At 47.4% G+C, this 27,477-nt stretch overlaps 1 protein-coding gene across 2 annotated transcripts in view; it reads left to right on the forward strand.

The window, feature by feature from the left end:
* The window catches only part of MYH11 (myosin heavy chain 11), an 88,614-nt gene that overhangs the window by 35,155 nt on the left and 25,982 nt on the right, over positions 1–27,477 (forward strand). For both annotated transcript variants that reach the window (XM_081169358.1, XM_081169359.1), the window contains 18 exons: positions 591–683; positions 2,092–2,155; positions 5,858–5,956; positions 6,608–6,751; positions 10,746–10,841; positions 11,786–11,904; positions 12,081–12,233; positions 12,983–13,156; positions 14,534–14,707; positions 17,103–17,217; positions 17,339–17,532; positions 18,829–18,950; positions 19,911–19,980; positions 20,427–20,587; positions 22,514–22,622; positions 23,621–23,752; positions 24,643–24,849; positions 26,459–26,596. In XM_081169358.1, coding sequence (XP_081025484.1) covers positions 591–683; positions 2,092–2,155; positions 5,858–5,956; positions 6,608–6,751; positions 10,746–10,841; positions 11,786–11,904; positions 12,081–12,233; positions 12,983–13,156; positions 14,534–14,707; positions 17,103–17,217; positions 17,339–17,532; positions 18,829–18,950; positions 19,911–19,980; positions 20,427–20,587; positions 22,514–22,622; positions 23,621–23,752; positions 24,643–24,849; positions 26,459–26,596 — 2,364 coding nt within the window. The remainder of the gene's footprint in view (positions 1–590; positions 684–2,091; positions 2,156–5,857; positions 5,957–6,607; positions 6,752–10,745; positions 10,842–11,785; positions 11,905–12,080; positions 12,234–12,982; positions 13,157–14,533; positions 14,708–17,102; positions 17,218–17,338; positions 17,533–18,828; positions 18,951–19,910; positions 19,981–20,426; positions 20,588–22,513; positions 22,623–23,620; positions 23,753–24,642; positions 24,850–26,458; positions 26,597–27,477) is intronic.

Genomic DNA, 27,477 nt, shown 5'->3' on the forward strand with positions numbered 1-27,477 from the left:
CTCCGTTGTGGCCATCCGAAGAAAGGATTTCATCTGCAGCAACCAGCTGCCTTGTCCATCCAGAGGAGGCTTGATGGACAGCACCGGGCTAAACAAGGGGCAGGAAGAAACAGAGAGCTCAACATTTACTGCAGGCCGCTTCAGGCTTCTCATTCGCATCCCTTGCAGAGATAATCTCCAAAATGCTTGTAGACTGGAATGTGCAAAGGACAGGACACTCATGGCCTCCCCAGATGTTCTTGGACTTCAACTCCCATCAGCCCCAATAGCCAGGGATGATGGGAATTGTAGTCCAGCAATGTATGGAGGGCTAGACTGGTATAAAATACCCAGTGCTGTGGTTCCCACCTCTTTACGCTGTGTGTGTTGTAGTAGAATGCTGACTGGGGTGCCCATAGCAAAAGAAAGCCCTGCCCGGCGTGCATTACAGTATACATGCATTTTTTTAAAAATAAGAGATTATCTGCAGGGGAGGGAATCAAGGCTGGACCTGCCTTGGCCGAAGCCTCTGTATGCATCTTGTGTGTGTCTGTTTACAGCGGAGAGACTTGTCCTCTTTCTGATGATAATGGTGTTTGAATCTGTTTTAGGGTGAGCTGGAGAAACAGCTGCTGCAGGCGAACCCCATCCTCGAAGCTTTCGGGAATGCCAAAACCGTGAAGAACGACAACTCTTCCCGATTCGTAAGTTGGAAGTGATATAATACTGCTTTGAATGTTATAGACCAAGTGGGACTTGACTATGAGCTATGGGGTGCCAACAAGAATGCACTGGGCCCAGTACATTCATTTGCTTCTGGGAAACTAAGCTACAAGGTGTATGGATCTCAATGACACAGTGCTTGAAAGCATATCCATTGTCCCATACCCTCCGGCATTTATCCGATGAAAATAGGGATGTCCTAAGTAAAAGCTAGGGATGCGGGTGGCGCTGTGGGTTAAACCACACAGCCTAGGTCTTGCCAATCAGAAGGTTGGCGGTTCAAATCCCTGCGACGGAGTGAGCTCCTGTTGCTCGGTCCCTGCTCCTGCCAACCTAGCAGTTCGAAAGCATGTCAAAGTGCAAGTAGATAAATAGGTACTGCTCCGGCAGGAAGGTAAACGGCATTTCCGTGTGCTGCTCTGGTTTGCCAGAAGCGGCTTAGTCATGCTGGACCTAATGGTCAGGGGTCCCTTTACCTTTACCTAAGTAAAAGCTGGATGTTCCTGTCTCAAATCAGAAATTGGGATGGCTTCTGTAAATCTGGGACAGCCTCTGGAAAATATGCACAATTGGAGCTGGAGATCCCTGCTTGAATCCAGAAAAACAACGGCAATCACAATTCTCATCAGCCAAGCGAGGGGTTACCAGTGTGACCCCCCAGTGCAATGGCCCCCTTAAGGTCTTCCTCTGGTACCCACAAAACCAGGGGGGGCCTTCAGTGCCCTCTTGGTCATGAGGTGGTGAGAGTTACCCATTTCTCGCTCAGAAAGTACATAGAGCTGAAGGGAGAATCGGAAGAATTCTCTTCCTCTTTCAGCTCGATGTAATTTTTGAGGCTCAGTTCCACTGGATCCAACTTTTACGCAGATCCCTCGGGGAAAACCGAACTCTGCATGTGCACATGTTCTCTCTATCTGGGCAGCTGGGGGAGCTGATCTAGGAGAGGGCAAGCGGAGTGACCAGAGGGGGTGGCCCTCAAAAATTCAGATCCGCCCATGTGTCCAAAAATGGTTTTAGAACTAGTCATACCTCATGTTACGTTTGCTTCATGTTATGTTTTTTCAGGTTGTGTCCCGCGGCGACCTGGAAATACCGGAAAGGGTTACTTCCGGGTTTCGCCGCTCGCGCATGTGCAGACATGCAAAATGACATCACGCATATGCACAGAAGTGGTGAATCGCATGTGCGCAGACATGTTCTTTTCATGTTGTGAACGAGCTTCTGGAATGGACCCGTTCGCAACCAAAGGCACCACTGTATATCTCTGTGCAGAGTCCCTTCCAGCTAACCCCCTCCCAATTTCATTCTGGTTAAGTTAGACTGGGGAAGCCTATAATTCTCATGTTGTGCTAGCGGGTATCAAAAGCCGTCTTCTCTTATCACCGACAGGGCAAATTCATCCGCATCAACTTTGACGTAACCGGCTACATCGTGGGAGCAAACATAGAAACCTGTATCCTTTTTTTGGCACGTGGGATGGAACTTGGAGGAGTACGAGAAAGTTGTAATCAGAGCTCAGAGTTGTGCCTGAGAAAGGCAAACATTTCCAAGGCCGGGTGGGGAGAGGAGGCAGGAGGCTGATGTGGGTGGCTCTGTTTGGGGCTGATCCTGGCAGCTTTGCTGCCTTCGTTCATGGTGCAGATCTCGAATGGCTGCCGGTTGAGTTTGTGCGTCGCTTTGGGGAGGGCAAGAATGTGCTAGGTTCTCATGAAAGTGTGAATCAAAATGCCTAATTTCTTCCTCATCCCCAGATCAGGAAGAAGAGGCACTCCAAAAGCTGCAGGCCCAGGTGTTGGACCCAGCGTGGTTCCTCAGGTCAGCTGACTCCAGAGGAGCAGCAATAGCCCCTTCTGGCCACCCAGAGTGGGGGCACTAAGCCACAGGAGAGAATAGGCTAGGACAGGGGTTAGCAAACTTTTTCATCAGGGGGCCGGTCCACTGTCCCTCAGACCTTGTGGGGGGGGGCGGACTATATTTTGGGGGAAAAATAATGCAAGAGCCCTGGGAGCCCCGGTGGCTGCTTACCTGTGTCTTGCTAACAGCAGGGACTGGTGGCGGCAGCAGTGGAGGGACGATGAGTGGTGTGCAAAAGGGCTCCAGAGAGGGGCTGCTTAAAATGGCGGCCGCTCAAGCGCTGCTGCTGCTGGCACCAACAAAGCCCAGCCCCCTTCCTCCTCTAGGCAGGGCGGGGAGAAACCAGGAGGAGGGAGGGAGGAGGCACTGCCACCGCCGCCAAGGGAGGGAGAGGAAAAGAACATGCGCTAGCGATTCACCTGGCGATTCCTGGACTGTCCGCAGGCTGGATCCAGAAGGCAATTGGGCCTGATCCGGAAGGCGGTTCCTGCTCTGTTCCGTGCTGGTTTAGTGCGGCGCACAGGAGCTGAGCGGGCGGCGGGGGTCCGTGGGCTGGTTAAATGACCCCCATGGGCTGCTTGTGGCCCGTGGGCCTTAGGTTGCTGACCCCTGGTTTAGGGCTTTCAAGGTCAGCACCAACACTTTGAATTGTGCTCGGAAATGTACTGGGAGCCAATGTAGGTCTTTCAAGACCAGTGTTATGTGGTCTCTGTGGTCTCTCCCAGTAACCAAGCTGAAATGTCAACATCTCCAGCAAAAAATTGCTTTTCGTGCCGGAGTGGCTGCCAGCAGCGTTTTTCCTTGGGGCGGTGTTTGTGCAAAAGCGCTTTGTTTAAACAGAGAAACAAACAAATGAGCAGATTCAACCCTGTAGTCATCCTCTGCATAAATATCGAAACCAAATGAGTGAAGTCATTGGCAAAGCCGAAACTTCTGTGGAGCTGGAGGAGACACAGGAAAGGAGCACCTCCCTTATACAGGAAAGCTTAAATATCTGCAGTGGGGAGACGGAAGAAAAGGAGGAACATCGGGGAGAAACTCATTAACTTCATTGCAGCTGAAGCGAAGCAGAAAGCCAGAAGCAGGGCCAACATCTCACCTGTGGAACTCATTGCTACAAGATGTTGCCATAGACCAGGGAACCTGAGGGCTGCATTCTGTCATGGGGAAACTTATGGGTGCTGGGCATGGCCAGAGACAAATGTAGGAGGTCAGTAGATGAGACTCCAGCCATGTAAAAACCAGATAAGCTCACCCCCACCCTCTCCATCCGCTATCTTGGCAAGAAAGAGGCACATCCCAGCAAGGCAAAAGTGCTTAAGGAGCAGAGCGTGGAGCAGAGTTGATGAGGGATATGGCTTTGGGAAAGTCCCAAGGGCCATATATCGAGGTTCTCCACTCCTGCCAATGACATCCCCAGAAAGGACTTTTAAGTGGTCTTGCTAAATCCATGCAGGGTATGTGTTCAGAAAAGGAGGGGGAATGTCACAGGGGGAATGGCTCCCTCTTCCCATACGGATGGTCCTGTGTTCAGCCCCAGGGACATTCAATTAAAATAAATTCAGGTTGGCACGAATGGGAAATCTCTCTCTCTGGCTTAGATTCTGAAAGATGCTGCTATAATATATATATATTAGAGAGCATTTATACCTTGCTCTTGAGTCAAAAGGAACTCCCAGATGATGTTGTTTAGTCGTTTAGCCGTGTCCGACTCTTCATGACCCCATGGACCAGAGCACACCAGGCACTCCTGTCTTCCACTGCCTCCCGCAGTTTGGTCAAACTCATGTTGGTAGCTTCAAGAACACTGTCCAACCATCTCGTCCTCTGTCATCCCCTTCTACTTGTGCCCTCCATCTTTCTCAACATCAGGGTCTTTTCCAGGGAGTCTTCTCTTCTCATGAGGTGGCCAAAGTATTGGAGCCTCAGCTTCAGGATCTGTCCTTCCAGTGAGCACTCAGGGCTGATTTCCTTCAGAATGGATAGTTTGATCTTCTTGTAGTCCATGGGACTCTCAAGAGTCTCCTCCAGCATCATAATTTGATGCTGCTATAATATATATATATATATATATATAAGCATTTATACCTTGCTCTTGAGTCAAAAGGAGCTCCCACATACAACCCATTAATACAGTCCTCGCCCACAGTGTAGACCAGGGTTTCCCAAACTTGGGTCTCCAACTGTTTTTGGACTACACTTCCCATCATCCTTGACCGCTGGTCCTGCTACCTAGGGATGATGGGAGTTGTAGTCCCCAAGCAGCTGGAGACCCAAGTTTGGGAAAACCCTGGTCTAAACAAACATGGCGCACAAGGAAAGGGGTCAGGGAGGAAAGAGGAGGTGGAGAAATCAAACTCAGGCAGCAATTCTTAAAGCAGTTCTTATAATGACACAGCTGTCACAGTTCAGGGACCGGGAGGTGCCAGATGGAGATGGGCTTTTGGGGGGAAAGTGATGGAGTGAGTCTTCTGCTTCCCAACTCTCCCACTGAGATGGTCTGATGTAATGGCTGCCCCCAGTTGACAGCTGAGGGGAGAGGAGGCCAGATGCGGCTGGCCTGCCATGGGGCTCTTTATTAAAACAACTTTATTAGGTTACATATCCCAACTTTCCACTACAGTGGTACCTTGGCTCCCAAACGCCTTGGTACTCAAACAACTTGGAACGCAAACACTGCAAACCCAGAAGTAAGTGTTTCAGTTGCAAACTTTTTTCAGAAGCTGAATGTGCTCCATTTTGAGTGTTACAATTCCGTTTTGAGTGTTACTCTGAGGTCTGTCTGTTTTTGTTATTTATTTTGCGTTTTTGTTTTTGCGTCTCTTTTTGTTTTGTTTTTGTGACTGTGCAGTTCAGCTACTGATTGATTGATTGTGTGACTGCAGTACATTGTCTATTGCTTTCATTTTATGGATCAATGGTCTTGTTAGATAGTAAAAATCAGGTTAAATTGCTGTTTTAGGGGTTGTTTTCAAAAGTCTGGAACGGATTAATCCATTTTGCATTACTTTCTATGGGAAAGCGCGCCTTGGTTTTGGAATGCTTTGGTTTTGGAACAGACTTCCGGAACGGATTAAGTTTGAGAACCAAGGTACCACTGTATTAAATTAGCACTTAAGGTGGAGATCTGATGACGACAACAACAACAACAACAACAAAGCAATCCAATTGCTTTGCACAATTGAAACCATTTAGAACCTATGCAAGAGATACTATGGCAAGTAGTGAAAACTCCAGAGCCAATATTTAAAAGCACCCAAAGTTTCGCTTTTTTGCTTGCTTGCTTAACATTTGCCGACAGATTTGCTGGAAAAGTCCCGGGCCATCCGGCAAGCCCGAGATGAAAGGACCTTCCACATATTTTATTACCTGCTCGCTGGAGCCACGGAACAAATGAAGAGTAAGGACTGGCAGTGAAAGCTTCTGTTTCAAACCATCGGGGAGGGGCTGTATCTCAGTGGTAGAACTTTTCCTTTGCACGCAGAAGTTCCCAGCGGCATCCGTAAGCAAGACTGGGGAAAACTCCCTGCCTGGACCCCTGGGGAGACTCTGCCAGTCAGTGCAGAAAATACTAAGCTGGGTGGAAGATTGGTTCTGACTTGGTGCAGGCAACAACTGATTAACGCGCATCCAATTGACATGAAACCGCACATGCGCGCATTGCAGCAACCCAGAAGTGGCCGGGAAAGGGGGCAGGGCAGGGGCATAATGGGGCAGGGCGGGCTTTGGGGTGGGGGCTACCCGGTTGGGAAAGGTTGGGCTAGAGGGTGAATGTTACAGGAGCATATATTGGGCCAAAGGGACCATGTTAGGTTCATTCGTTTCAATGGCTCTACTCTGAGCAGGACTGAGTTGGCTACAACCCTTCATTTCTGCATGTGCTTCATGGGCTGCCTTTTGAGGTTATAACCCACACAAAGCCGCTTGCAGTATGGTGGGAAGGACATTAATTACATTAAAACGTGCAGAATTTGTTATAAGAGGCCTAAAACCCTGCAGTTTTCTTTTATAGCACTGGCTCGTCTCAATTCTGCTACTGTTCACTCTCTAGATGACCTGCTGCTCGAAGGTTTCAACAACTACACTTTCCTGTCTAATGGCTACGTGCCCATTCCCTCTCAGCAAGACGATGAGATGTTCCAGGAGACGCTGGAAGCTATGGGTATTATGGGCTTCAATGAGGAAGAGCAAGTTGGTAAGGAAGAAAGCAAAAAGCAAATGCTCTTTATCCATTTCTTTTCTTTCTGTATGCCGAAAACAACAACAATCTGTCACCCAGTGGAGGATGGATATTTAAGTGAGTGGTGATGGATGTTTAAAACTATCCTGATTTAGTCTGGTGAACTGCATCTTTTTTTGGGGGGGGGGTCTTGTATTTCATGGGAATAGTGGCATTTGGATCCAGGTTTTGCATGAAGGTATTTGAAAAGAGCCTTTCAGCAAAGCTGATATTGAGAGCGGTCCAGTTATATGCATTGAGCTTCCAGGCTTAAATTAGCTTTGCTGTAGGATTAGTTTCAGATACCTTGAAGCAAAATTGAAGAGAAAGGATCGTGATTTCCAACGTTAGGCTTGTAGTCTTTATTTTTACCATCTCAAGCCTCCTCTGCACTTCTTCAATGCCTGAGAGTGTTTATTTTAGCAACTATTCTAGTAACTGTTGGGGGGATTTTTGTTCACCAGAATTATGCTTGCAATTTACTGCCTTCTCTATTATAACCATGTCCCTGTTTTCACCTGTGAAATGTTGGATGGTTTGTGGGTAGCGTGGAATTGGATGGTGTGTGCAATATGGGAGATGATTTTGTTAATGGAGGCCTAGATTAGGGAGGGGAAGAACCACTAACCCACAAATGGGTGGGGTCTGCAACTGGATTCCACAGAGCCTCTGGGTTTCTTCTTCCTGATTATCTGCTATTTAGAAGGAAGGGGAAAGGGCATTGATGATGTATGAAGTGTGCAATGGCAGCGCCTTCTGCAGAAAGGCCTGTTGCAAGAAGCTGAAAGCAGAAGGGGAATTGCCTCGGAAGACATATGCTCCTTGCAAAAGCTGGAAAAGTTTTAAGTGGTGATTTTAAAGACTTCTCCTGAAGACGTGCTACTAATCAGCCTAGACCTCATCCTTTTCAGATATGGGACCCAACTTTAACCCAGATCTGGAAACTGGCTTCTCTATATTTTACCATCTATTCACTTGGTGATAGTCACAACCCAGCTCATATCAATGGGTTTCGACCCAAGGGATGAGGACCAAAGACATAGTGCCTTTTAGACATTGCTTCCGCGAGCATGGCCAAAGACCGGGGGACAGGGATAGGACTTGTGGTCCACTATCATTGGGAGGGCAACAGATTGGCTATATCTGGCACAGAAAATACTGGGTTAGATCAGGGATGGGAAGTACGTGGCTTTCCAGATGTTGTCAGACACAACTCCCATCATCCCCATCTATCCACGATGCAGGCAGGGGTTGATGGTAGCTGAAGGTCAACAATATCTGGAGCAGTGTCATAGCAGGGGTTACCAGCACCCAGGGCCGTGTGGGAGGGAAACGGACAGAGTACACATGTGCATTCAACTGCCTAATGGCGTCTGCATCACCCAAGAGATCACAGCCACAGAGGTAAGAAAATAAGAGTTGTTCCATTGTCTGGAGAGGTTATTTCCTGGTTCGCATGGAGAAGCCATTTTCAATGGAGCCCAGAGACATAAGCACACAGCTGTATTGAGGCATCACTAGGCACTGAAATTTTGTGCCTTGGGCAACCGCCCCTTCTCCCCCTGCTATGGCACTGGTCTAGAGGACTATCCCATTCCCCATCCCTGTGCTAGATGAACTGATGGCCTGACCTGGTCGAGGTAAAGTAAAAGATAAAGGACTCCTGGACAGTTAAGTCCACTCAAAGGTGACTATGGGGTTGTGGCGCTCATCTCACTTTTGGGCCGAGGGAGCTGGCGTTTCTCCACAGACAGTTTTCTAGGTCATGTGGCCAGCATGAATAAATCGCTACCGGCGCATGGAGGACCGTGACAGGTGCCAGAGCATACGGAAAGACCGTTTACCTTCGTGTCACAGTGGTACTTATTTATCTACTTGCACTGGCGTGCTTTCGAACGGCTAGGTTGGCAGAAGCTGGGACAGAGCAACGGGAGCTCACCCCACCGCGGGGATTCGAACCTTCCGATTAGTAAGCCCAAGGGGCTCGGTGGTTTAGACCACAGCGCCAAGCTTCAAATGTCTAGAACTCAGAAACTGTTTCCTTTACCACTCAGTCACATCAGAAACTTATGATCTGCATCTGTGCATTAGATTACATTACAGACTATTACGATTACAGACTATTGTATTTTAATATTTTGTTGGAAGCCACCCAGAGTGGCTGAGGAAACCCAGCCAGATGGGCGGGGTATAAATAATATATTATTATTATTGTTGTTGTTGTTGTTATTAGATTGCAAATGAGAAACAAATTCAATTGTCATTGATTTCTCATCTACTGCTGATCATTTGCGCAGCTCTGATCAGTAACTTGTGCCGAATGAATGAGTTTTTTGAACATAGGACGCTGCCACAGAACATGTTGGACTGTTGACCCATCTAACTTGGTATTGTCTACACCGACTGGTAAGGGACGCAGGTGGCACTGTGGGTTAAACCACAGAGCCTAGGACTTGCCGATCAGAAGGTTGGCGGTTCGAATCCCGACGACGGGGTGAGCTACCGTTGCTCAGTCCCTGCTCCTGCCAACCTAGCAGTTCGAAAGCACATCAAAGTGCAAGTAGATAAATAGGTACCGCTCCGGCGGGAAGGTAAACGGCTTTTCCGTGCGCTGCTCTGGTTCGCCAGAAGCGGCTTAGTCATGCTGGCCACATAACCCTAAAGCTGTATGCCGGCTCCCTCGGCCAGTAAAGCGAGTTGAGTGCCGTAACCCCAGAGTTGGTCACGACTGGACCTAATGGTCAGGGGTCCCTTTACCTTTACACAGACTGGCAGCAGCTCTGCAGGGTTTGGGCCTCTCCCAGCCCTACCTGGATCATGTACGATCACCATCAAGAATGAATTAGAATTTTTGTTGTTTTTTCAAAGGCAGCGTTTCTGCAGATTCAACACCATTGATGAATTTTCCAGCACAGAGCAGTAGCTGGAAACCTGGGCTCTGAATGTTTGAGATGCAGCGAGGGAAAGATAAACTTTTTAAGCATTCCTGTGACAGGACTCTGCACAAACTCAGCAGAAGGGATTTGAACTTCAGCCAGGAAGTACCAGACAGATGACCATTTAAAGCTAGGATTTAGGGGGCCTCCAAGCACTGACGTCCAAGCAGAGAGCTGCAAGGAGATCGGGAGTTCGGATTGGGATTTATTTTTTTATTTTTGTAAATAAAGAGAAGCGGCAGCTGTGTTGAAAATGTTTTATGACTTGAAGAAGAGGAGACATCAGTCAGATGAATTGTTTGCCGTGGTTGTTTTTCCAAATGCTCTTCCCCTTTCCTTTAAGGCTCTCTAACTGCATTTGGTGCCTAAGGGAACACGGTGTCTGTAGTTTTTCAGTCTGGTGACACCTACTGGCCCAGAAATTTTACTGCTGTCTGCATTATCCTCCAGACAGATTTTAAAGTCTGTGCAACCGATCTTGAGATAAAAGATGCGAGAGTAAACATCTCAGAAATAAATTGTGGGCAGGGCGAACTCTGGGCTTAAGCTCAACAAATTTGGGGGTTGTCTAAAGAAAGTTCAACAACTTTTGGGGTGTCCTGGTTTTTACATTCTGAAATAGAGGAACCCGAACATAAACTAATTTTACGTGTAAACATAGTATTATTAGTATTATTCTTAAGTATTTCTTCAGTTATATATCACCCTTTATCCAAAGATTCCAGGGTGGTGTGCAACATTATGAACATAATTTAGACAGTATAATAATAAAAACATAATGCACAGCATTTAACCGGCCATAGGGTTGTAACCTGGAATTCTGAGTATGAGAGAGATGCACCCAATTGGCTCTCGCTCATCTTTGGGACTTGGAAGCTTAGGGGTTCATCCTGGGTACGAAATGTAAAACAGACCTTTCCATCAGACTGTGGTGGGGCTAAAACTCTTTTCTGAACCCCCTTGTTGACTGAGCGGAGTACGAATCTGTATATATGTTCCAGCTTCTTAAAGATGTCTCCTTTACACCCACGCAGCGATGCTGAGAGTCGTCTCATCCGTTCTCCAGCTTGGTAACATCGTCTTCAAGAAAGAGAGGAACACAGACCAAGCTTCAATGCCAGACAACACAGGTATGACAGAGGACTGTGCAGGATTCAGATTCCTGCCCTTGCTGTGAGTCCTGCCCCCTGCAAAAATGGACCATGTATAGCTTACAAGCAGCCATGCACACATGGCCTGTACCCAACAGAAGAAACTTGTATATCAATATTCAGCTTTTCATGGAAAACAAAACTCTGCTTTTCTGATGGTACATCTGACATCTCTTACTTGCAACTCAAATGGGGGAAAGATGCTGTATGAAATAGTGGGTGCACAAATCAGTCAGTTTTGGTTTCTCCACATTTCCCATTCCCCCCACCCCAGTCTTAAATTCCTTTCTCCACATTTCTGCAGCAGTTTTGGTGTGGGGGGTTTTGTTTATAAAGAACCCTCCTGAAAATTCACCAGAATTTGGGTGAGAACTTCCCCTAACAAACACATTTTTGTATGGAGTTTTGACCGACTTACACATTTTCACAAACAGGTTTTCCAAATATAATGCATCTTGCTATGTTGTTTTCACCAATATGTGCAACTTTTGTACATGTTGGTTGGAGGAACTGCATTGCAAAATTCAGGGCACGGCAGATTTTGAAGGATAGTTGCGTTTTCGTCCCCACGTTGGTTGGAAAAGTGCAAATTAGGTAGCTTCTTGTTCAAATGCAACCAAAATTGAATTTCTCCATGCAACCCTAGTATAAAATGAGATTTCAAATCTCTTCTGAGAGCCAGTGTGGTGTAGTGGTTAAGAGTGGTGGACTCGTAATCTGGTGAACCGGGTTCAATTCCCCGCTCTTCCACATGCAGCTGCTGGGTGACCTTGGGCTAGTCACACTTCTTTGAAGTTTCTCAGCTCCACTCACCTCACAGAGTGTTTGTTGTGGGGGAGGAAGGGAAAGGAGAATGTTAGCCGCTTTGAGACTCCTTAGGGTAGTGATATCAAATCCAAACTCCTCTTCTTCTTCTGTTCCAGCTGCACAGAAAGTGTGCCACCTTATGGGTATCAATGTGACAGATTTCACCCGGTCAATACTCACCCCAAGAATCAAGGTTGGCCGAGATGTTGTTCAGAAAGCTCAGACCAAGGAACAGGTAATGATGGCCTTCTTTCCCTTGTTTCCTCAGTTCTGGTCCTGGTCTTCAAAAGATCCAGCACCCAGACAATGGGAATTTCCCCAAGCCCAGAAACCAATGATTGCCATGCGATAAAAGCTGGCTGTGGTTCCTTCATTGATTTTGGTCTTGCTTCCATTTAACTTTTTCAACAGGCTGATTTTGCAATAGAGGCCTTAGCCAAAGCAACGTATGAACGCCTTTTCCTTTGGATTCTGAGCCGGGTGAACAAAGCCCTGGACAAGACCAAGAGACAGGGAGCATCCTTCCTGGGAATCCTCGACATTGCTGGGTTTGAGATTTTTGAGGTATGCCCCCTTTATTCAGCCCAAGGTGACCAGAGCAGCTGACCTCAATCAAGGCCAGCTCATTTTCTTGTGTTCCATGGTCAGTGCCAGATTTACATATAAGCTAAACAAGCTATAGCTTAGGGCCCCACTCTCTTGGGGGCCCCCCAAATTTTTAAAACACCTGGATGTACATTTCCAAAATATAACATAAAAAAACAAATAAAATAGAACCTACATACAGCAAGAGTGTTTTGTGTTGTGTAGGCTCCTATGATGTAAGTAATGGGCGCCGCCTGCTAGCCTGCTCCTAAAATATCACTGGTTTGCTCATTTCTATATATAGGGTGCCTACATTCTGCATGCACTGGTTGCATGGCCACATGTGCAAATGGCTTTAGATACCTATTAGGTCCACAAATTACCATATACCAGAGCAGCACATGGAAACGCCGTTTACCTTCCCGCCGGAGCGGTACCTATTTATCTACTTGCACGTTGTGCTTTCGAACTGCTAGATGGGCAGGAGCAGGGACCGAGCAACGGGAGCTCACCCCGTCACGGGGATGCGAACCGCTGACCTTCTGATCGGGCAGGTCATAGGCTCAGTGGTTTAACCCACAGCGCTACCCACGTCCCTTAAAAAAAGACGAGTAGTCTTCGTTTATTAAGGTTTAAAAGCTCCAATTGTTTTGGTCTTACCTTGATTTAAGAAAATTAACGCTGTATATGGCTGCTGCTTCACCCCTGCTTTCTCCCCCCCCCCACAGGTCAATTCTTTTGAGCAGCTGTGCATCAATTACACCAACGAGAAGCTCCAGCAGCTCTTCAACCACACAATGTTCATCCTTGAGCAAGAAGAGTACCAGAGGGAGGGCATCGAGTGGAACTTCATTGATTTTGGACTGGACCTGCAGCCCTGCATTGAGCTGATCGAAAGACCAGTAAGATTGCTTTGTCTAGAACATCTGGTTGAACATTCACCCATTACAACCATCTTCACAGAGCCAGTGTGGTGTAGTGGTTAAGAGCGGTAGTCTCGTAATCTGGGGAACCGGGTTCGCTTCCCCGCTCCTCCACATGCAGCTGCTGGGTGACCTTGGGCCAGTCACACTTCTCTGAAGTCTCTCAGCCTCACTCACCTCACAGAGTGTCTGTTGTCGGGGAGGAAGGGAAAGGAGGTTGTGAGCCACTTTGAGACTCCTTAGGGTAGTGATAAAGCGGGATATCAAATCCAAACTCTTCAGAATTTCTTACAGTCTGGTCAGGTCTAAATTAAATTAAATTAAATTAAATTAAGCAATTCATTAAATTTAAACTATTGCATCAAGTGTGACTTGCTAAATTTCTCAGTATTAAATTTGACTTCTTATTTTTAACACACAGACACACAAAATGTATATCCCACCTTTCCCTCAAAGTGCCTAAGGTGGGATACAAGGTTCTTCCCCTCTCCCCATTTTGTCCTCACAACAGCCCTTTGAGGTAGGTTGGGCTAAGGGACAGTGCTGCTCTCCAGGCACTATTCCACCTCTCTAACCACTATACCACACTGACACCTTAGCATTGTATCACAGAGGATTGGCTACCTTGGGTATAAGCCATCAATTGATCAATGGAAGCATTTGGCATCCAGAGGCTAATTTTAATCAGTTATGGCAAATTTTCCAGAGCCATCTGTTTGGCAGTGGTGAGAACAGAATGCTGGACTAGATGGGCCTTTCACCTCACCCAGGAGGGCTGCTCTTAATTTCCTACGTTAATTTTTATCTCTGTGGCCATGGTTTAACAGAACCCGAGTTTAAAGAGCAGCGCAGGGCTGTTTGCAAAAGGACTTTCTAACAGCCCTATGCTGCTCTTTGAACCTCTAAAACTGGAGTTTCTAGGCACAGTGTGGGCCTGTTTGAAAGACCTATTGCAAACAACCCCACGCTGCTCTTTAACCATCCTAAAACCAGCTGGTTTAGGAGGTTCAAAGAGCAGTGCAGGACTGTTTGCAAAAGGGCTTTCAAACAGCCCTGCGTTGCACTTTGAGGTCTCAACAATCGGGGCTACAAAGCACATCATCACCTGATATCAGTGATAAATGGCAACCCTGCCCACCTGTCAAATTTGACCTGCTAGGGCTTGAGGAGACAATGATCTGTCCCCCCCCCCAAGACTCCCCACTCCTCCTCTAAACAAATGAACACCATTTTCTTTCCAGCTCTTTACCAAATGGACACCAGCACGACAGTAAATTTCAGCAGTCAACGCCCAGTATGTTGGGAAGGTCTCTCCCGAGAGGTGATCTGATGACGTTCTGTTCTTCTCCATTTCAGAATAACCCCCCTGGTGTCTTGGCCTTGCTGGATGAAGAGTGCTGGTTCCCCAAGGCCACGGACACCTCCTTTGTGGAGAAGCTGGGTAACGAACAAGGCAACCACCCCAAGTTCCAAAAGCAGAAGCAACTCAAGGACAAAACAGAGTTCTCTATCATTCATTACGCAGGAAAGGTAAGGAGCAGGACAGGGGCATCCGAATAGACAATTTCTTTCTTTTTTATTTTTTTTAATTTTGTTTATTCTTAATAAATGATACAAAAAATGAAAATAAAATAAACTAACATGTACTGATACAAAAAGTAAAAATACATATACCCCTAGACTACAGACACAAACCCTACATACCCCTGTGACTTCCCTCCACCGCTACTCAACTTCCTTTGGTTCAAATTTGAATATTGTCTGTTTTTCCATATAATTTTTATTAATTTCTTTTTTAACACAATATTTCCAACATTACAATAACAAATAACAAAAAAACCTCTTTGCTCTCCCGAGCTCATGACTTCCCTCCATCCCTTCAACCGGTTTTGTGTTTTCAAGTCTCTACAGTGGTACCTCTGGTTATGTACTTAATTCATTCTGGAGGTCCGTTCTTAACCTGAAACTGTTCTTAACCTGAAGCACCACTTTATAACCCTTTCTAATTATTGTTCTCATTTATACTTTACATACTTAATCCATGCATATCAACATATTCCTTTAGAGCAGTGTTTTTCCATATATTCCTCGAAACATTGCCATTCTAATCTTAATTTTTTATTTGTCTGAAGTCTTAGGGCTGCTGTTAACCTTGCTAATTCTATAAATTCGCTTAAATTTCATATCCAATCATCTTTTGTGACAATTTCTTAACAGTCCACATACTTAGGGTTGCTTTCCTTTGATTTTTTTTGGGGGGAAATAGCCCTACTTGCCATAGGTCTGTGTTTCCCCAGACATTTTGCTAATTCAGCAAAAATCCGCCTGGACTTCATTTTGCTGAGCGTTTCCCGGATGTGTCAGGGGAAACCCGGACATATGGCAGCCCTACACATGCTGCCCCCTCCCTGCCCGCAGGCTGAAGCACTCAGGGACAGCGCAAAGGGTTGGCATGGGCAGGCCATTGCTGTGCCCCCCCCCCCACAACTCCCCTACACCTGCTCTTCCTCTTCACTGTTGCAACTTGCTTGTTCACCTACCTCTTGCTCTGGCCTGGAGGGTAATGAGCAAGCAAATAACGGCAGAGGTGAGAAGGCGGAAGAGTCAACTCCTGCTGCCTGCTTGCTCAATGACTCTGTCTGGTAGCAGTGATGGGACAGAGAAGCATCAGCCGTTGGCAACAATGGCAAAGAGGAGGTAGACCAGGGGTCTGCAAGGCTTACCGGGTGTGGGCTGGATCACTCCTGCAGAGATCCTTCGTGGGCCGGACCGGTGCAGTGCAATGCCGGAAATCACTTCTGCGCATGCCCAGACATTGAAAATCGCACCTGCGCAGAAGCGATTTCTGGCATCTGGGCATGCGCAGAAGTGATTTTCAGCACCGCGGACATGTGCAGATGTGATTTCCAGTGTCTGGGCATGTGCAGAAGCGATTTCTGGAGCCGCAGAAGAGAGTCCCTGCACCGCGCTGTGCTGGTTTAGCGCAGCGCATGGGACTTGCCGAGTGGGCGGCTCGGTTCGGGGGTGGCTCTGTTGACATGCAGAGGGCTGGGAGGCCAGCTGATAAGCCCCAGCTGTGCCGTCTCCTTCCATCGGCCCATGCTTGACGTAAATCAGTGACCCGGACTTCAAAAGCCAGGGCACGCTATTAGCAGAGTGTACTGCGCACACAGAATAGGTGTGAGGCTTGTGAAGTCATGCTCTAACTACAGATTTATTAAACATAAATCAGAACAAAGAAACATGTCTCTCTCTCATGTCGTCTCAGAGAGAAAAGCAAAAGCTATACACAAATGGAAGTTCCCAGCATACTGTGCTGGAATGTAAACAGACATGTGTCACGCAACAATCTTATGCCTGTTCCTTAAGGTGGAATGGAAATGTCAACAGGCTCATCGGCCGGTTAAGTGACCCTCATGGGCTGTTTCTGGCCCATGGGCCTTAGGTTGCTGACCTCTGAGGTAGACTCACAGAGGGAGGGCTGGTAAAAGGTATAGGGACCCCTGACCATATCGTGGCTGACTCTGGGGTTGCGACGCTCATCTCGCTTTATTGGCCGAGGGAGCCGGCGTACAGCTTCTGAGTCATGTGGCCAGCATGACTAAGCCGCTTCTGGCAAACCAGAGCAGCGCACGGAAATGCCGTTTACCTTCCCACCGGAGCGGTACCTATTTATCTACTTGCACTTTGATTTCGAACTGCTAGGTTGGCAGAAGCAGGGACCGAGCAACGGGAGCTCACCCCGTCGCGGGGATTTGAACTGCCGACCTTCTGATCGGCAAGTCCTAGTCTCTGTGGTTTAACCCACAGCGCCAATTTTCGCCTTTTACAGGGTGCCATATTACCCAGATCTGCCCCTGCTGGAAGTTGCCAAGTGACAACTTGCAGTGACTCACACATGCTGGGTTTTTGTTTTTCCTGGAAGGTTAACTACAACGCCACCTCCTGGCTGACCAAGAACATGGATCCCTTGAATGACAACGTGACGTCCTTACTGAACCAGTCCTCCGAGAAGTTTGTGGCAGATCTCTGGAAAGATGGTAAGGACATGAAGCATGCAATGCCGTCCATTGAGCATAGGCCCTTCTTCACGCCAAGCAGCTGCTCTGCCACTATAGGCTTCCTCGAAAGGCTGAATTTATAGTCTCGGCTTTGTTTCAGTGGACCGCATCGTGGGGCTGGACCAGATGGCCAAGATGACGGAGAGTTCCCTCCCGAGCGCTTCCAAGACGAAGAAGGGCATGTTCCGGACAGTTGGGCAGCTGTATAAGGAGCAGCTGACGAAGCTCATGACCACCTTGAGGAACACCAGCCCCAACTTTGTCCGCTGCATCATCCCGAATCACGAAAAAAGGGTCGGTACTCTTCTGGTACTGAGAGCGAGCACATCCACTCCTTTTCCAAGTACAGTGGTACCTCAGTTTTCGAACTTACAGTGGTACCTTGGTACTCAAACGGCTTGGCTCCCGAACAAATCAGCTCCCGAACACCACAAACCCGGAAGTGAGTGTTCTGGTTTGCGAACGTTTTTCGGAAGCTGAACGTCTGACATGGCTTCCACTTGAGTGCAGGAAGCTCCTGCAGCCAATCGGAAGCTGTGCCTTGGTTTTCGAGCAGTTTCGGGAGTTGGATGGACTCCTGGAACGGATTAAGTTCATGAACCAAGGTATCACTGTAATCCGTTCCAGAAGACGATTGGAGTTCTGAAACGTTCAAAAACTGAAAACTCAATAGCCAACAGCTAGGCCTTAGGCTCTTGCACTCAGCAGAAGCCGCGTGGCATGTCCGACTTCTGAGGTCTGTACGAAAACCAAAGCATTTACTTACGGTGTTCAAAAACCGAAATGTTCATCAACGGAGACATTCGAAAACAGAGGTATCACTGTATTTGTTTATGCTTCAGAAAAGCCCCCAGAGCAATATGAGAACAAGAAGCTGAAACCACAACGATAATATTAAACCAAACTGTTTTCACAATGGAAAAGACAGCAACTAGAAAGCAGCCATGTAATTCGCCAAAATAAAAATGAAACCTGAAGCCTAATAATAATAAGGAGAATACCCTATCCATCTGGCTGGGTTTCCCCACTTGAGGGGAGGGTACAGATTAGGACCAGTGAGAGGATGTGGCCTTTGGAGTCGGGAAACTTCTCTGGGGAGAGACCTGGGGAGTAACTCTCCACTTTAGCAGCAGTTTCAGTTGGAAACCAATTGTTGCTATTGGAACAAAGTAATGCTTGCCCATTAGCAAGCAAGTTTTACTCTAGGAAAGGGACAGTCAGGAGCTCATGCACTCGATGCCCCGTGTGATGCCAGGTGTGGAACAAGTGTGCAGTTTAGGGAGAACAGCCTTGTGGCCAGACATTCTCCACCCCTGCCCTAATGGACTAGTTTCTACTGTGCATGTGAAGCTGAGAATCTTTAATGGAGGAATCCCATCATTTTACCAAACTATGGTTCACATAATTGCTCCTTCAGAGCCACTAGTTTTTAGTGTAGAAAAGCCTCTAGACAGAATTCTCTGCTCTGGTTTTGAAGCTTATTCACTTATATATTCCAGAAGTGTAAAAATGGGCATCTCGCAAACCCCTCCTTCCCCCTTTCCTATGCTGGGTGATGGAATGATAAAAGAACGTCTCCCTGTTTTACAGTCCGGGAAGCTAGATGCTCACTTGGTCTTGGAGCAACTAAGGTGCAACGGTGTTTTGGAAGGGATCCGAATCTGCCGCCAGGGCTTCCCTAACAGAATCGTCTTCCAGGAATTCCGCCAGCGGTAAGAGGCTTGCAAGGAGCATTGAGGATTCTGTTTTTTGGCGGGGGGAGATATTGTGCAAGAGTTCCCCAAATCAGACCTGGGTCTAGGCATCTCAGTGACTGGGCTGCATGACTTGAACATGAGCAGGAGCAAATTGCTTGGTTTCCTGTAGCATGACAAAGCTACAGGAGTATGGATGGTCTCAAAATGAAACTGTAGGCTTCAATTCACCAAGATCAACTCTTTTGAAAGGAATGGGAATTGTGCAAGAGCACTGTTGCTATCAGTTTGTTCCATGGATCGGAGCTCAGGATTGTTATCAAAGGATTTAATTAGGAACAGGCAAATCTGACAGTTTTTGTTTCCCTCAATTTCTCCTTTTCCCAATCTTCAGTTCTCCACGTTTTTCCTTTTTTTATTTTATTAAGAATTCATCAGCATTTTAGTGTGCTTTTCTCCCAGTTTACCCATTTTTGTCTAATATACCGTATTTTTTGCTCTATAACACGCACCCGACCATAGCACGCACGTAGTTTTTAGAGGAGTAAAATCCGTAGGCATGCCACCCGTAGGCATTCCCTCCATAACACACACAGACATTTCCCCTTACTTTTTAGGAGGAAAAAAGTGAGTGTTATGGTGCAAAAAATACGGTACTTTGATTAACTTTTTACCTAATCTGCATTTCTCTTATATCGGCTGGATATATGAATGGAATTGCAAAACCCAAACTAGATAAATCGCAAACTAATGGAAGAAGTAAATTAGCAGGGATTCTCCCCAAAAATGTGCCAAGAAATAAATATCAAATTATGGACATTAATAGGTTCACGGATAAATTGTAATTCAGAAGCGAGAGAGACTATACATTTTATGCCATGCCACATGTTTCATACCCAAGGATTTACATGATTTGGATCACGCCTATATTCAGATGTTGCAGAATTCAGTGCTATTTTCAATGTGCTTTGCCCATAGCTATGAAATTCTTGCTGCAAATGCCATTCCGAAAGGATTTATGGATGGAAAGCAAGCATGTATACTTATGGTGAGCAAAGCCTTTTCACCCTTTGCTATATGTCCCTGTTTGCATGACTCTTGTTTTCTGTTACTTTCCTGCTCCACGTTCCAACATGACCGGACTTCCTTTCACCTCTTCTCCTTTGCTTTCTTTCTACTTTTTCTCTGCATTCCAGGGTTTCCCTTAAGATGTTTCATTTTCTCCACTCCGGACCAACTCTGTGTTTTGGAACGTATCTTTTAAATATACCCCGTATTCCAGAATTCATTTATACAGTGGTGCTCTAATACTGTATAAATAAATACATGCCGTTTAAAAAAACACACACACTGAGTTGCTCTGCGGCTTCCCCCAGATGATCCGTTTGTTGAGCATTCGTCCCGATTCGTTTGCACAAAGCTTACGTGGAGGGTTAGCTTATATCTGGTTTTTAATTGAACAGTACAAGTTGGTGTCTCTTCCCACCCCTATAGATCAAAGCCTTGGAACTTGACCCCAACCTGTACAGGATCGGGCAGAGCAAGATCTTCTTCAGAACCGGCGTCTTGGCTCATTTGGAAGAAGAGAGGGACCTGAAGATCACAGACGTCATCATCACTTTCCAGGCTCAATCCCGAGGCTACCTGGCAAGAAAGTACGGTTGTTTCCCAAGGAGCAACCAAAAACCCAAAAAACTTAGGATGGGTGGGAGGTGCAGGATCACAAGCATCAAGCATGGTCACTCCCACAAGTGGTGTGACTTTGCTGGACCAGGTGCCCTGTGTAATGGGCCCACCGAAAGGACAGAGAGCTTTTGAACAACTCATGCAAGCAAGCCAGCCTGCAAAGGGCAGGGCATTGTCAGAAGGGAGAGTCTGCAAAACTACCAGACACCTCCCACTTCAGCTCCTGCTCCAGGGCAGACTGTTTGCACATTGCATTTGCAGACTCCTGGTGGGTGTGTTCCTGTAACCAGAAGCCCCAAGTAAATTCCCCTTTACTGGACATTTTGCTGATCAAAATTGCTCTTCCTTGGGACGCAGGTGGCGCTGTGGGTTAAACCGCAGAGCCTAGGACTTGCCAATCAGAAGGTCGGCGGTTCGAATCCCCATGACGGGGTGAGCTCCCGTTGCTCGGTCCCTGCTCCTGCCAACCTAGCAGTTTGAAAGCATGTCAAAGTGCAAGTAGATAAATAGGTACCGCTCCAGCAGAAAGGTAAACGGCGTTTCCGTGTGCTGCTCTGGTTCGCCAGAAGCGGCTTAGTCATGCTGGCCACATGACCCGGAAGCTGTATGCTGGCTCCCTCGGCCAATAAAGCGAGATGAGCGCCACAACCCCAGAGTCGGTCACGACTGGACCTAACTGTCAGGGGTCCCTTTACCTTTATCTTTATACGCAGCTGGGTGGGGTGTTTTACACGGATGGTGAAGGGTTGTATTCAATGCTAGTCATCTTCAGAGCAGATCCACTGAAATGAATGGACATTGGTCCATTAATCTGGGGAGTTTCCTTTGAGCAGAACTGCATTAGACACAACACTAAGACTGTCCCATGCCAACATGCTTTCGTGAGGGTATAACAGATATCTTGCATGCACATGTTGTACCAGTTGCTGAGGTGTGATTTCCCTTAGAAAGTAATGCAAAATGGATTAAGTAGTTCCAGGCCTTTAAAACCAACCCCTAAAACAGCAATTTTTACTATCTAATGATACTATCTAATGTTCTGGGAGCGGCCACCGAGACCACATAACACCGGTCTTGAAATACCTTCATTGACTCCCAGTACGTTTCCGAGCACAATTCAAAGTGTTGGTGCTGACCTTTAAAGCCCCAAACGGCCTTGGTCCAGTATACCTGAAGGAGTGTCTCCACCCCCATCGTTCTGCCCAGACACTGAGGTCCAGCTCTGAGGGCCTTCTGGCGGTTCCCTCACTGCAAGAAGTGAACTTACAGGGAACCAGGCAGAGGGCCTTCTCGGTAGTTGTGCCCCGTGGAACGCCCTTCCACCAGATGTCAAAGAGAAGAACAACTACCAGACTTTTAGAACACATCTGAAGGCAGCCCTGTTTAGGGAAGCTTTTAATGTTTAACAGTCCACTGTATTTTAATATTTTGTTGGAAGCCGCCCAGAGTGGCTGGGGAAACCCAGCCAGATGGGCGGGGTATAAATATATTATTATTATTATTATTATTATTATTATTATTATTATTATTATTAACCATTCCCTTGGCTTTGGAACTTTTATCCATTTCACTCAGCGCTGGCTTCCGCACAGTCACAAAAATCAAACTGGTTGCAAGAGAACTCCAAATAAACCACCACCACCCCAAAAAAGCTAGCCCAAATAAGCCTAAATATCACCTCCGGGATGTGCAGGTGCCCCGCTAGGCCTTGGGATCTTGCACTCAGCGGAAGCTCCTGAGACCAGCGGAAGCTGCATCGCATGTTCGGGTTCTGAAAAATGTTCGAAAACTGAAGCATTTACTTCCGGGTTTGCGATGTTCGAAAACCGGAATGTATGTCAACGGATACGTTCAAAAATTGAGGTATGACTGTATATTTCTCTCTTTCTGATCAGGGCTTTTGCCAAGAGGCAGCAGCAGTTAACCGCCATGAAGGTCATCCAAAGGAATTGTGCTGCTTACCTGAAGTTGAGGAACTGGCAGTGGTGGAGACTCTTCACCAAAGTAGGTGCCTTCCTTGGCTGCCCCTTCCTAGGGTTGCCCTGGCCAGGTGCTCTAGAAAGCCACTTCCGCCCTTTGGAGGAGGTGGAGTTGCGGGCGTCACGGCCCCACCACGCACGTGGCGGCTGGAACTCAGCCAACTCGTGATTGGGGGGATTCCTGGCTGCGTCACCTCCTGGCCAGCCAATCGGTTGGCTCTGGGGGTGTGGCTTGCCTTATTTAAACCAGGACGCGGCCGGGGATCTCCCTCTTTCCTTGCCTGCCATCTGTTCCTGTTTTTCCCACCCTCCTGCCCTTTAAGGTTTGTGTTCCTTGACCTTGCTATGGACCTTGGCTGGTCGCCATTGAGGGGCCTGGTAGGAATTTTCCCACTTGGCAAATTGGCACCAGCCACTTGGTTTTTGCCTACCTCGTAGCAAATCGCCACAACTTGCTGGGTATTGGTGGTTAGTCATTGGTATTGTTCTTTAGATGGAAGAGGGGAGGAAGCGCCATCACCTTCCCCACATATTGAAGGGTAGTCTGATAAAGGATTCCGGGGGGCGTGGCCCTGTCCAAAGCCTATGGAGGTGAGGGCCTAAGGCACGCCCCCTAGCGATGACCCCGGGGGAGTTCCTAGTTGATGTGCATCAGCAGGACTCCCCCTACTAGTGGTTATCCCTTCCTGGACTTAAAGTGGATGGACTGAAGTCGGATATAGTTGGTTAGGACCAATGCCTAAGCCAATACCGCTCATCACCTGTAACCAATAACATTTTGGCCTTATTTAGCCCATTAACCTTAATAATTGTGTCGTGTGTAATTATTTCCACTGGGGGGGGCGGGAACTCGCCACGCAACAGCTGCTCTCTGGGGACTATATCTCCTAGCCTGCTCCCATTAAAAGGTTCCCTGGGGGAAAGACTAGGAAAGGCGGCTATGTTCTTTTTCGGGGGGGGGTGTGTGTGGAGGGGTCAGGCAGCGTGTTTCCCGGAGTGACCATAGAAATTCTCTTCTTTCAGGTGAAGCCGCTGCTACAGGTCACCCGCCAAGAGGAAGAGATGCAGGCGAAAGATGAAGAGCTCAAGGCGGTGAAGGAAAGGCAGATCAAAGCCGAGAGCGAGTTGAAAGAACTGGAACAAAAGCACAGCCAGGTGAGCTTGCAGGGTGCCTTGACCTTTCCACCCAAAGCGCCCGGATCCTTCCTTGTCAGGTTAGGTGCTCATGTAATCATAGCGTTGGAAAGGATCGTCTAGTCCAACCCCCTGCAATGCAGGAATCTCAGCCAAAGCATCCATGACAGATGGCCATCCAAGCTCTGCTTAAAAACCTCCAAGAAAGGAGAATCCACCACCTCCTGAGGGAGTCTGTTCCCCCGTCAAACAGCTCCTACTGTCACAAAGTTCTTCCAGATGTTGAATTGGAATCTCCTTCCTTGTAATGTGAAGCCATCGGCTCTGATCCTACCCTCCAGAGCAGGAGAAAACAAGCTTGCTCCATCTTCCTTGTGACAGCCCTTTAGATGTTTGAAGATGGCTAACATACCTTCTCTCAGTCTCCTCTTATCCAGGCTAAACAAACCCGACTCCCTAGGCTGTCCATCATAAGGCTTGGTTTGCAGACCTTTGATTTTCTTGGCTGCCCTCCTCTGCTCCCATTCCAGCTTATCAATATCCTTCTTAAATTGTGGTGCCCAGAACTGGTGTTGCTCCCTAGGACAGGCAAATGCAAGCAGAGGTTCGAATCAAGACGATGGATTGAACCTTTCACACCTGCCCTGATTTCAGCCCAATGGTGTGTGATGGTTTCTGAGATCAAGGAGCCATTTTTGCCTTTTCCTGGATAGCCATTTTGAAGCAAGATAGTGCACTGAGGCTTTCAAAATTTAACCACTTATTTCCAAACTCTGCTAATTTTTTCCTCCCCTTCAAATTCCTGAGCAACGCTGGGTGCATGACGCCTAGTTTGGGATAAAAACGAGTTTGCCTTCGGGTAAAGAAACCACTATGCCCGAATTTTAACATTTGCTGTTGTCCTTTGCCAGCTGTCTGAAGAAAAGAACCAACTTCAGGAGCAGCTCCAGGCCGAGACGGAGCTCTACGCAGAAGCCGAAGAGATGCGTATTCGACTGGCCGCCAAGAAGCAGGAGCTGGAGGAGATTCTCCATGAGATGGAGGCCAGAATCGAGGAGGAGGAAGAACGTGGGCAGCAGCTGCAGGCCGAGAAGAAGAAGATGCAGCAGCAAATGCTGGTACCCGAGCTATGAATTTATGATCATCATCATCATCACCACCATTTATATATTTATTTATATCACACCTTTCCCCCTTTCCATGGAGCTCAAGAGTGGTATGCATGGACCTCCCCTCATTTAATCCCCCACAACAACCCTGTGAGGTAGGTTGGCCCTCAAGGTCATCTGGTGAGCTTCATGGCCAAGTGAAGGGATTTGTCCCATTAATCGGTTGCCGAGACTGAAGGTCCCCGCCTCCCCACAGCTGCCTAAGTCCTCTCCTCTCCACGTCCATCCGTGCCCCCACCCAGCAATTGGAGACTGGGCCTGCTCACTGCCAACCTCCGTCCTTTTCATGCCTCTTCTGGTTCCGGGAGACATGTGGGGAGGGGTGAGTTTGTAGAGACCGAATTGAGCAGGGATTTGAACCCTGGTCTCTCCCAGGCCCTAGTCTGGCACTCTAACCATTACACCACCACTGGGTTTTCATGCTGGGAGATCAGAGGGAGACTTAAAAGCATTGCTGCAAGGAAATGGGCTTGGCTGGAGAACGGAGAGGAAGAGCGGGCTGCTGAGGGGCAGGGAAGGGAGAGATGTAGAAACGTAGAATCATAGAATTGTAGCCTTGGAGGGGAACACCAGGGTCACCTAGTCCAACCCCCTCTGACGCAGGAGTCTTTTTGCCCAGCGTGGGGCTGAAACCCACCACCTTGAGATTAAGAGTCTCATGCTCTCTACCCACTGAGTGGGAGGGTGGCCTGGAGACAGTCCCTTCCGCATACAGTGAAGGCACACTTGCAAATTTATTTTCACACCAATGAGGACTGGAAGGTTGCTTTCCCCTCAACGCTGTGCCAAGTCCTTGATTGAACAACTACTTGCTGGGCTTGATTCTAATTCTGTTTGTATATTGTGTGTGCGCGCTGGATTTTATGGTAGTAGTTTCAGGGCTGGATGACTCAATAGGCAGACTAAGCTCTAGTAAAGCAGGAACACACGCAAACAAAATATATAGAAAGATTTTGATATTTCAAATAAAAACCCAACCTATCAAAGTAGTCATCTAGCGAATCTAGAAAGAAGCTACTTTTAATTTCAGCTTAATACACACACACACACAGTGAGTCCTTTAAAAGAAGTCCTGTGGGTACAGAGTACACATGTTCCACGGGGCTTCTTTTAAAACACTCACCATATATATATATATATATATATATATATATATATATATATATATGTATATATATATGTAGTATTTTCAATACAAGGGTCTTAATCCAGCCCCAGTTGCCATACGGTTCACATGCTAGCCTAACAGGTGGTGCTTAAAATACAGTGGTACCTCAGGTTACAGACACTTCAGGTTACAGACTCCACTAACCCAGAAATAGTACCTCGGGTTAAGAACTTTGCTTCAGGATGAGAACAGAAATCGTGCGGCAGCAGCGGGAGGCCCCATTAGTTAAAGTGGTACCTCAGGTTAAGAACAGTTTCAGGTTAAGAACGGACCTCCAGAATGAATTAAGTTCTTAACCCGAGATACCACTGTATCTGAAGAAGCAAATGAATGCATAAACTTCACATCCCCCCTTTTTTTACCTTCCACCTCCCATGAACCCCCAAACAGGAACTTGAGGATCAGCTGGAAGAAGAGGAAGCTGCCAGACAGAAGCTGCAGCTGGAGAAAGTAACTGCGGAGGCCAAGATCAAAAAGATGGAAGACGACATCTTGGTGATGGACGACCAGAACAACAAACTCACAAAGGTCCGTGCTGCTGAGCAAACCACGCCCTGCTCTTCGGAGCCAGTGCAGAGGTGGCGGTGAGGGAAAGACCTGCTGAAATCCTAAGAAACTGAGAGGGGCAGAGGGTGCCCTCTTGGTGGTTCTGCCAGCCACAGAAACATGGGGGCTGGCAGACTGGGAGAGGGCGTTCTCTGTGCCAGCTCCCAAAATGTGGAACTCCCTCCCTGCAGAGGCTTGCCTAGCACCTTCATTACAAAGAGTTGTATCCAGCTTAAAGGTTCTGCAAGTGCAAGCACTCTGGGCTGCCCAGTACTTCCCCTCACTGTGCAACTCCTAAATTTGTAGAGGGTCCACCCCAACCTTTGAGAGAAGATTTAGGGGGGGAGGAGAAGGCGGTGATGTTCTGTCGCACAGCCAGAAGTACAGATTCGTTGAATACCAACCGTAGTTCCCGCCCTTTTGCTGAAGAAGCTCCTCTTCGGCCTTCGACAGTTAAGATTTGCATATCGTTTTTGCGAGATCACCTCTGCTGTCTGACACAGTGCTGTTTGGTTTGATTGAAATGAGGGTTTTCATATTGTGCGATATGTCTGGCTGCAACCCACCCTGCGATTTTGTGGTGAAGACGTGTGAGACAATATCTTAAATAAATAAATAATAGTATAATAATTTATTATTTGTACCCCACCCATCTGGCTGGGTTTCCCCAGCCACCCTGGGCGGCTTCCAACAAAATATTAAAATACCGTAATACATCAAACATTAAAAACTTCCCTGAACAGGACTGCCTTCAGATGTCTTCTAAATGTCAGGTAGTTGTTTATATCTTTGACATCTGGTGGGAGGGCGTTCCACAGGGAGGGCGCCACTACCGAGAAGGCCCTCTGCCTGGTTCCCTGTAA

The sequence above is a fragment of the Podarcis bocagei genome (genome assembly GCF_964188305.1).
Source record: "Podarcis bocagei genome assembly, chromosome: 14".
Lineage (NCBI taxonomy): Eukaryota > Metazoa > Chordata > Lepidosauria > Squamata > Lacertidae > Podarcis > Podarcis bocagei.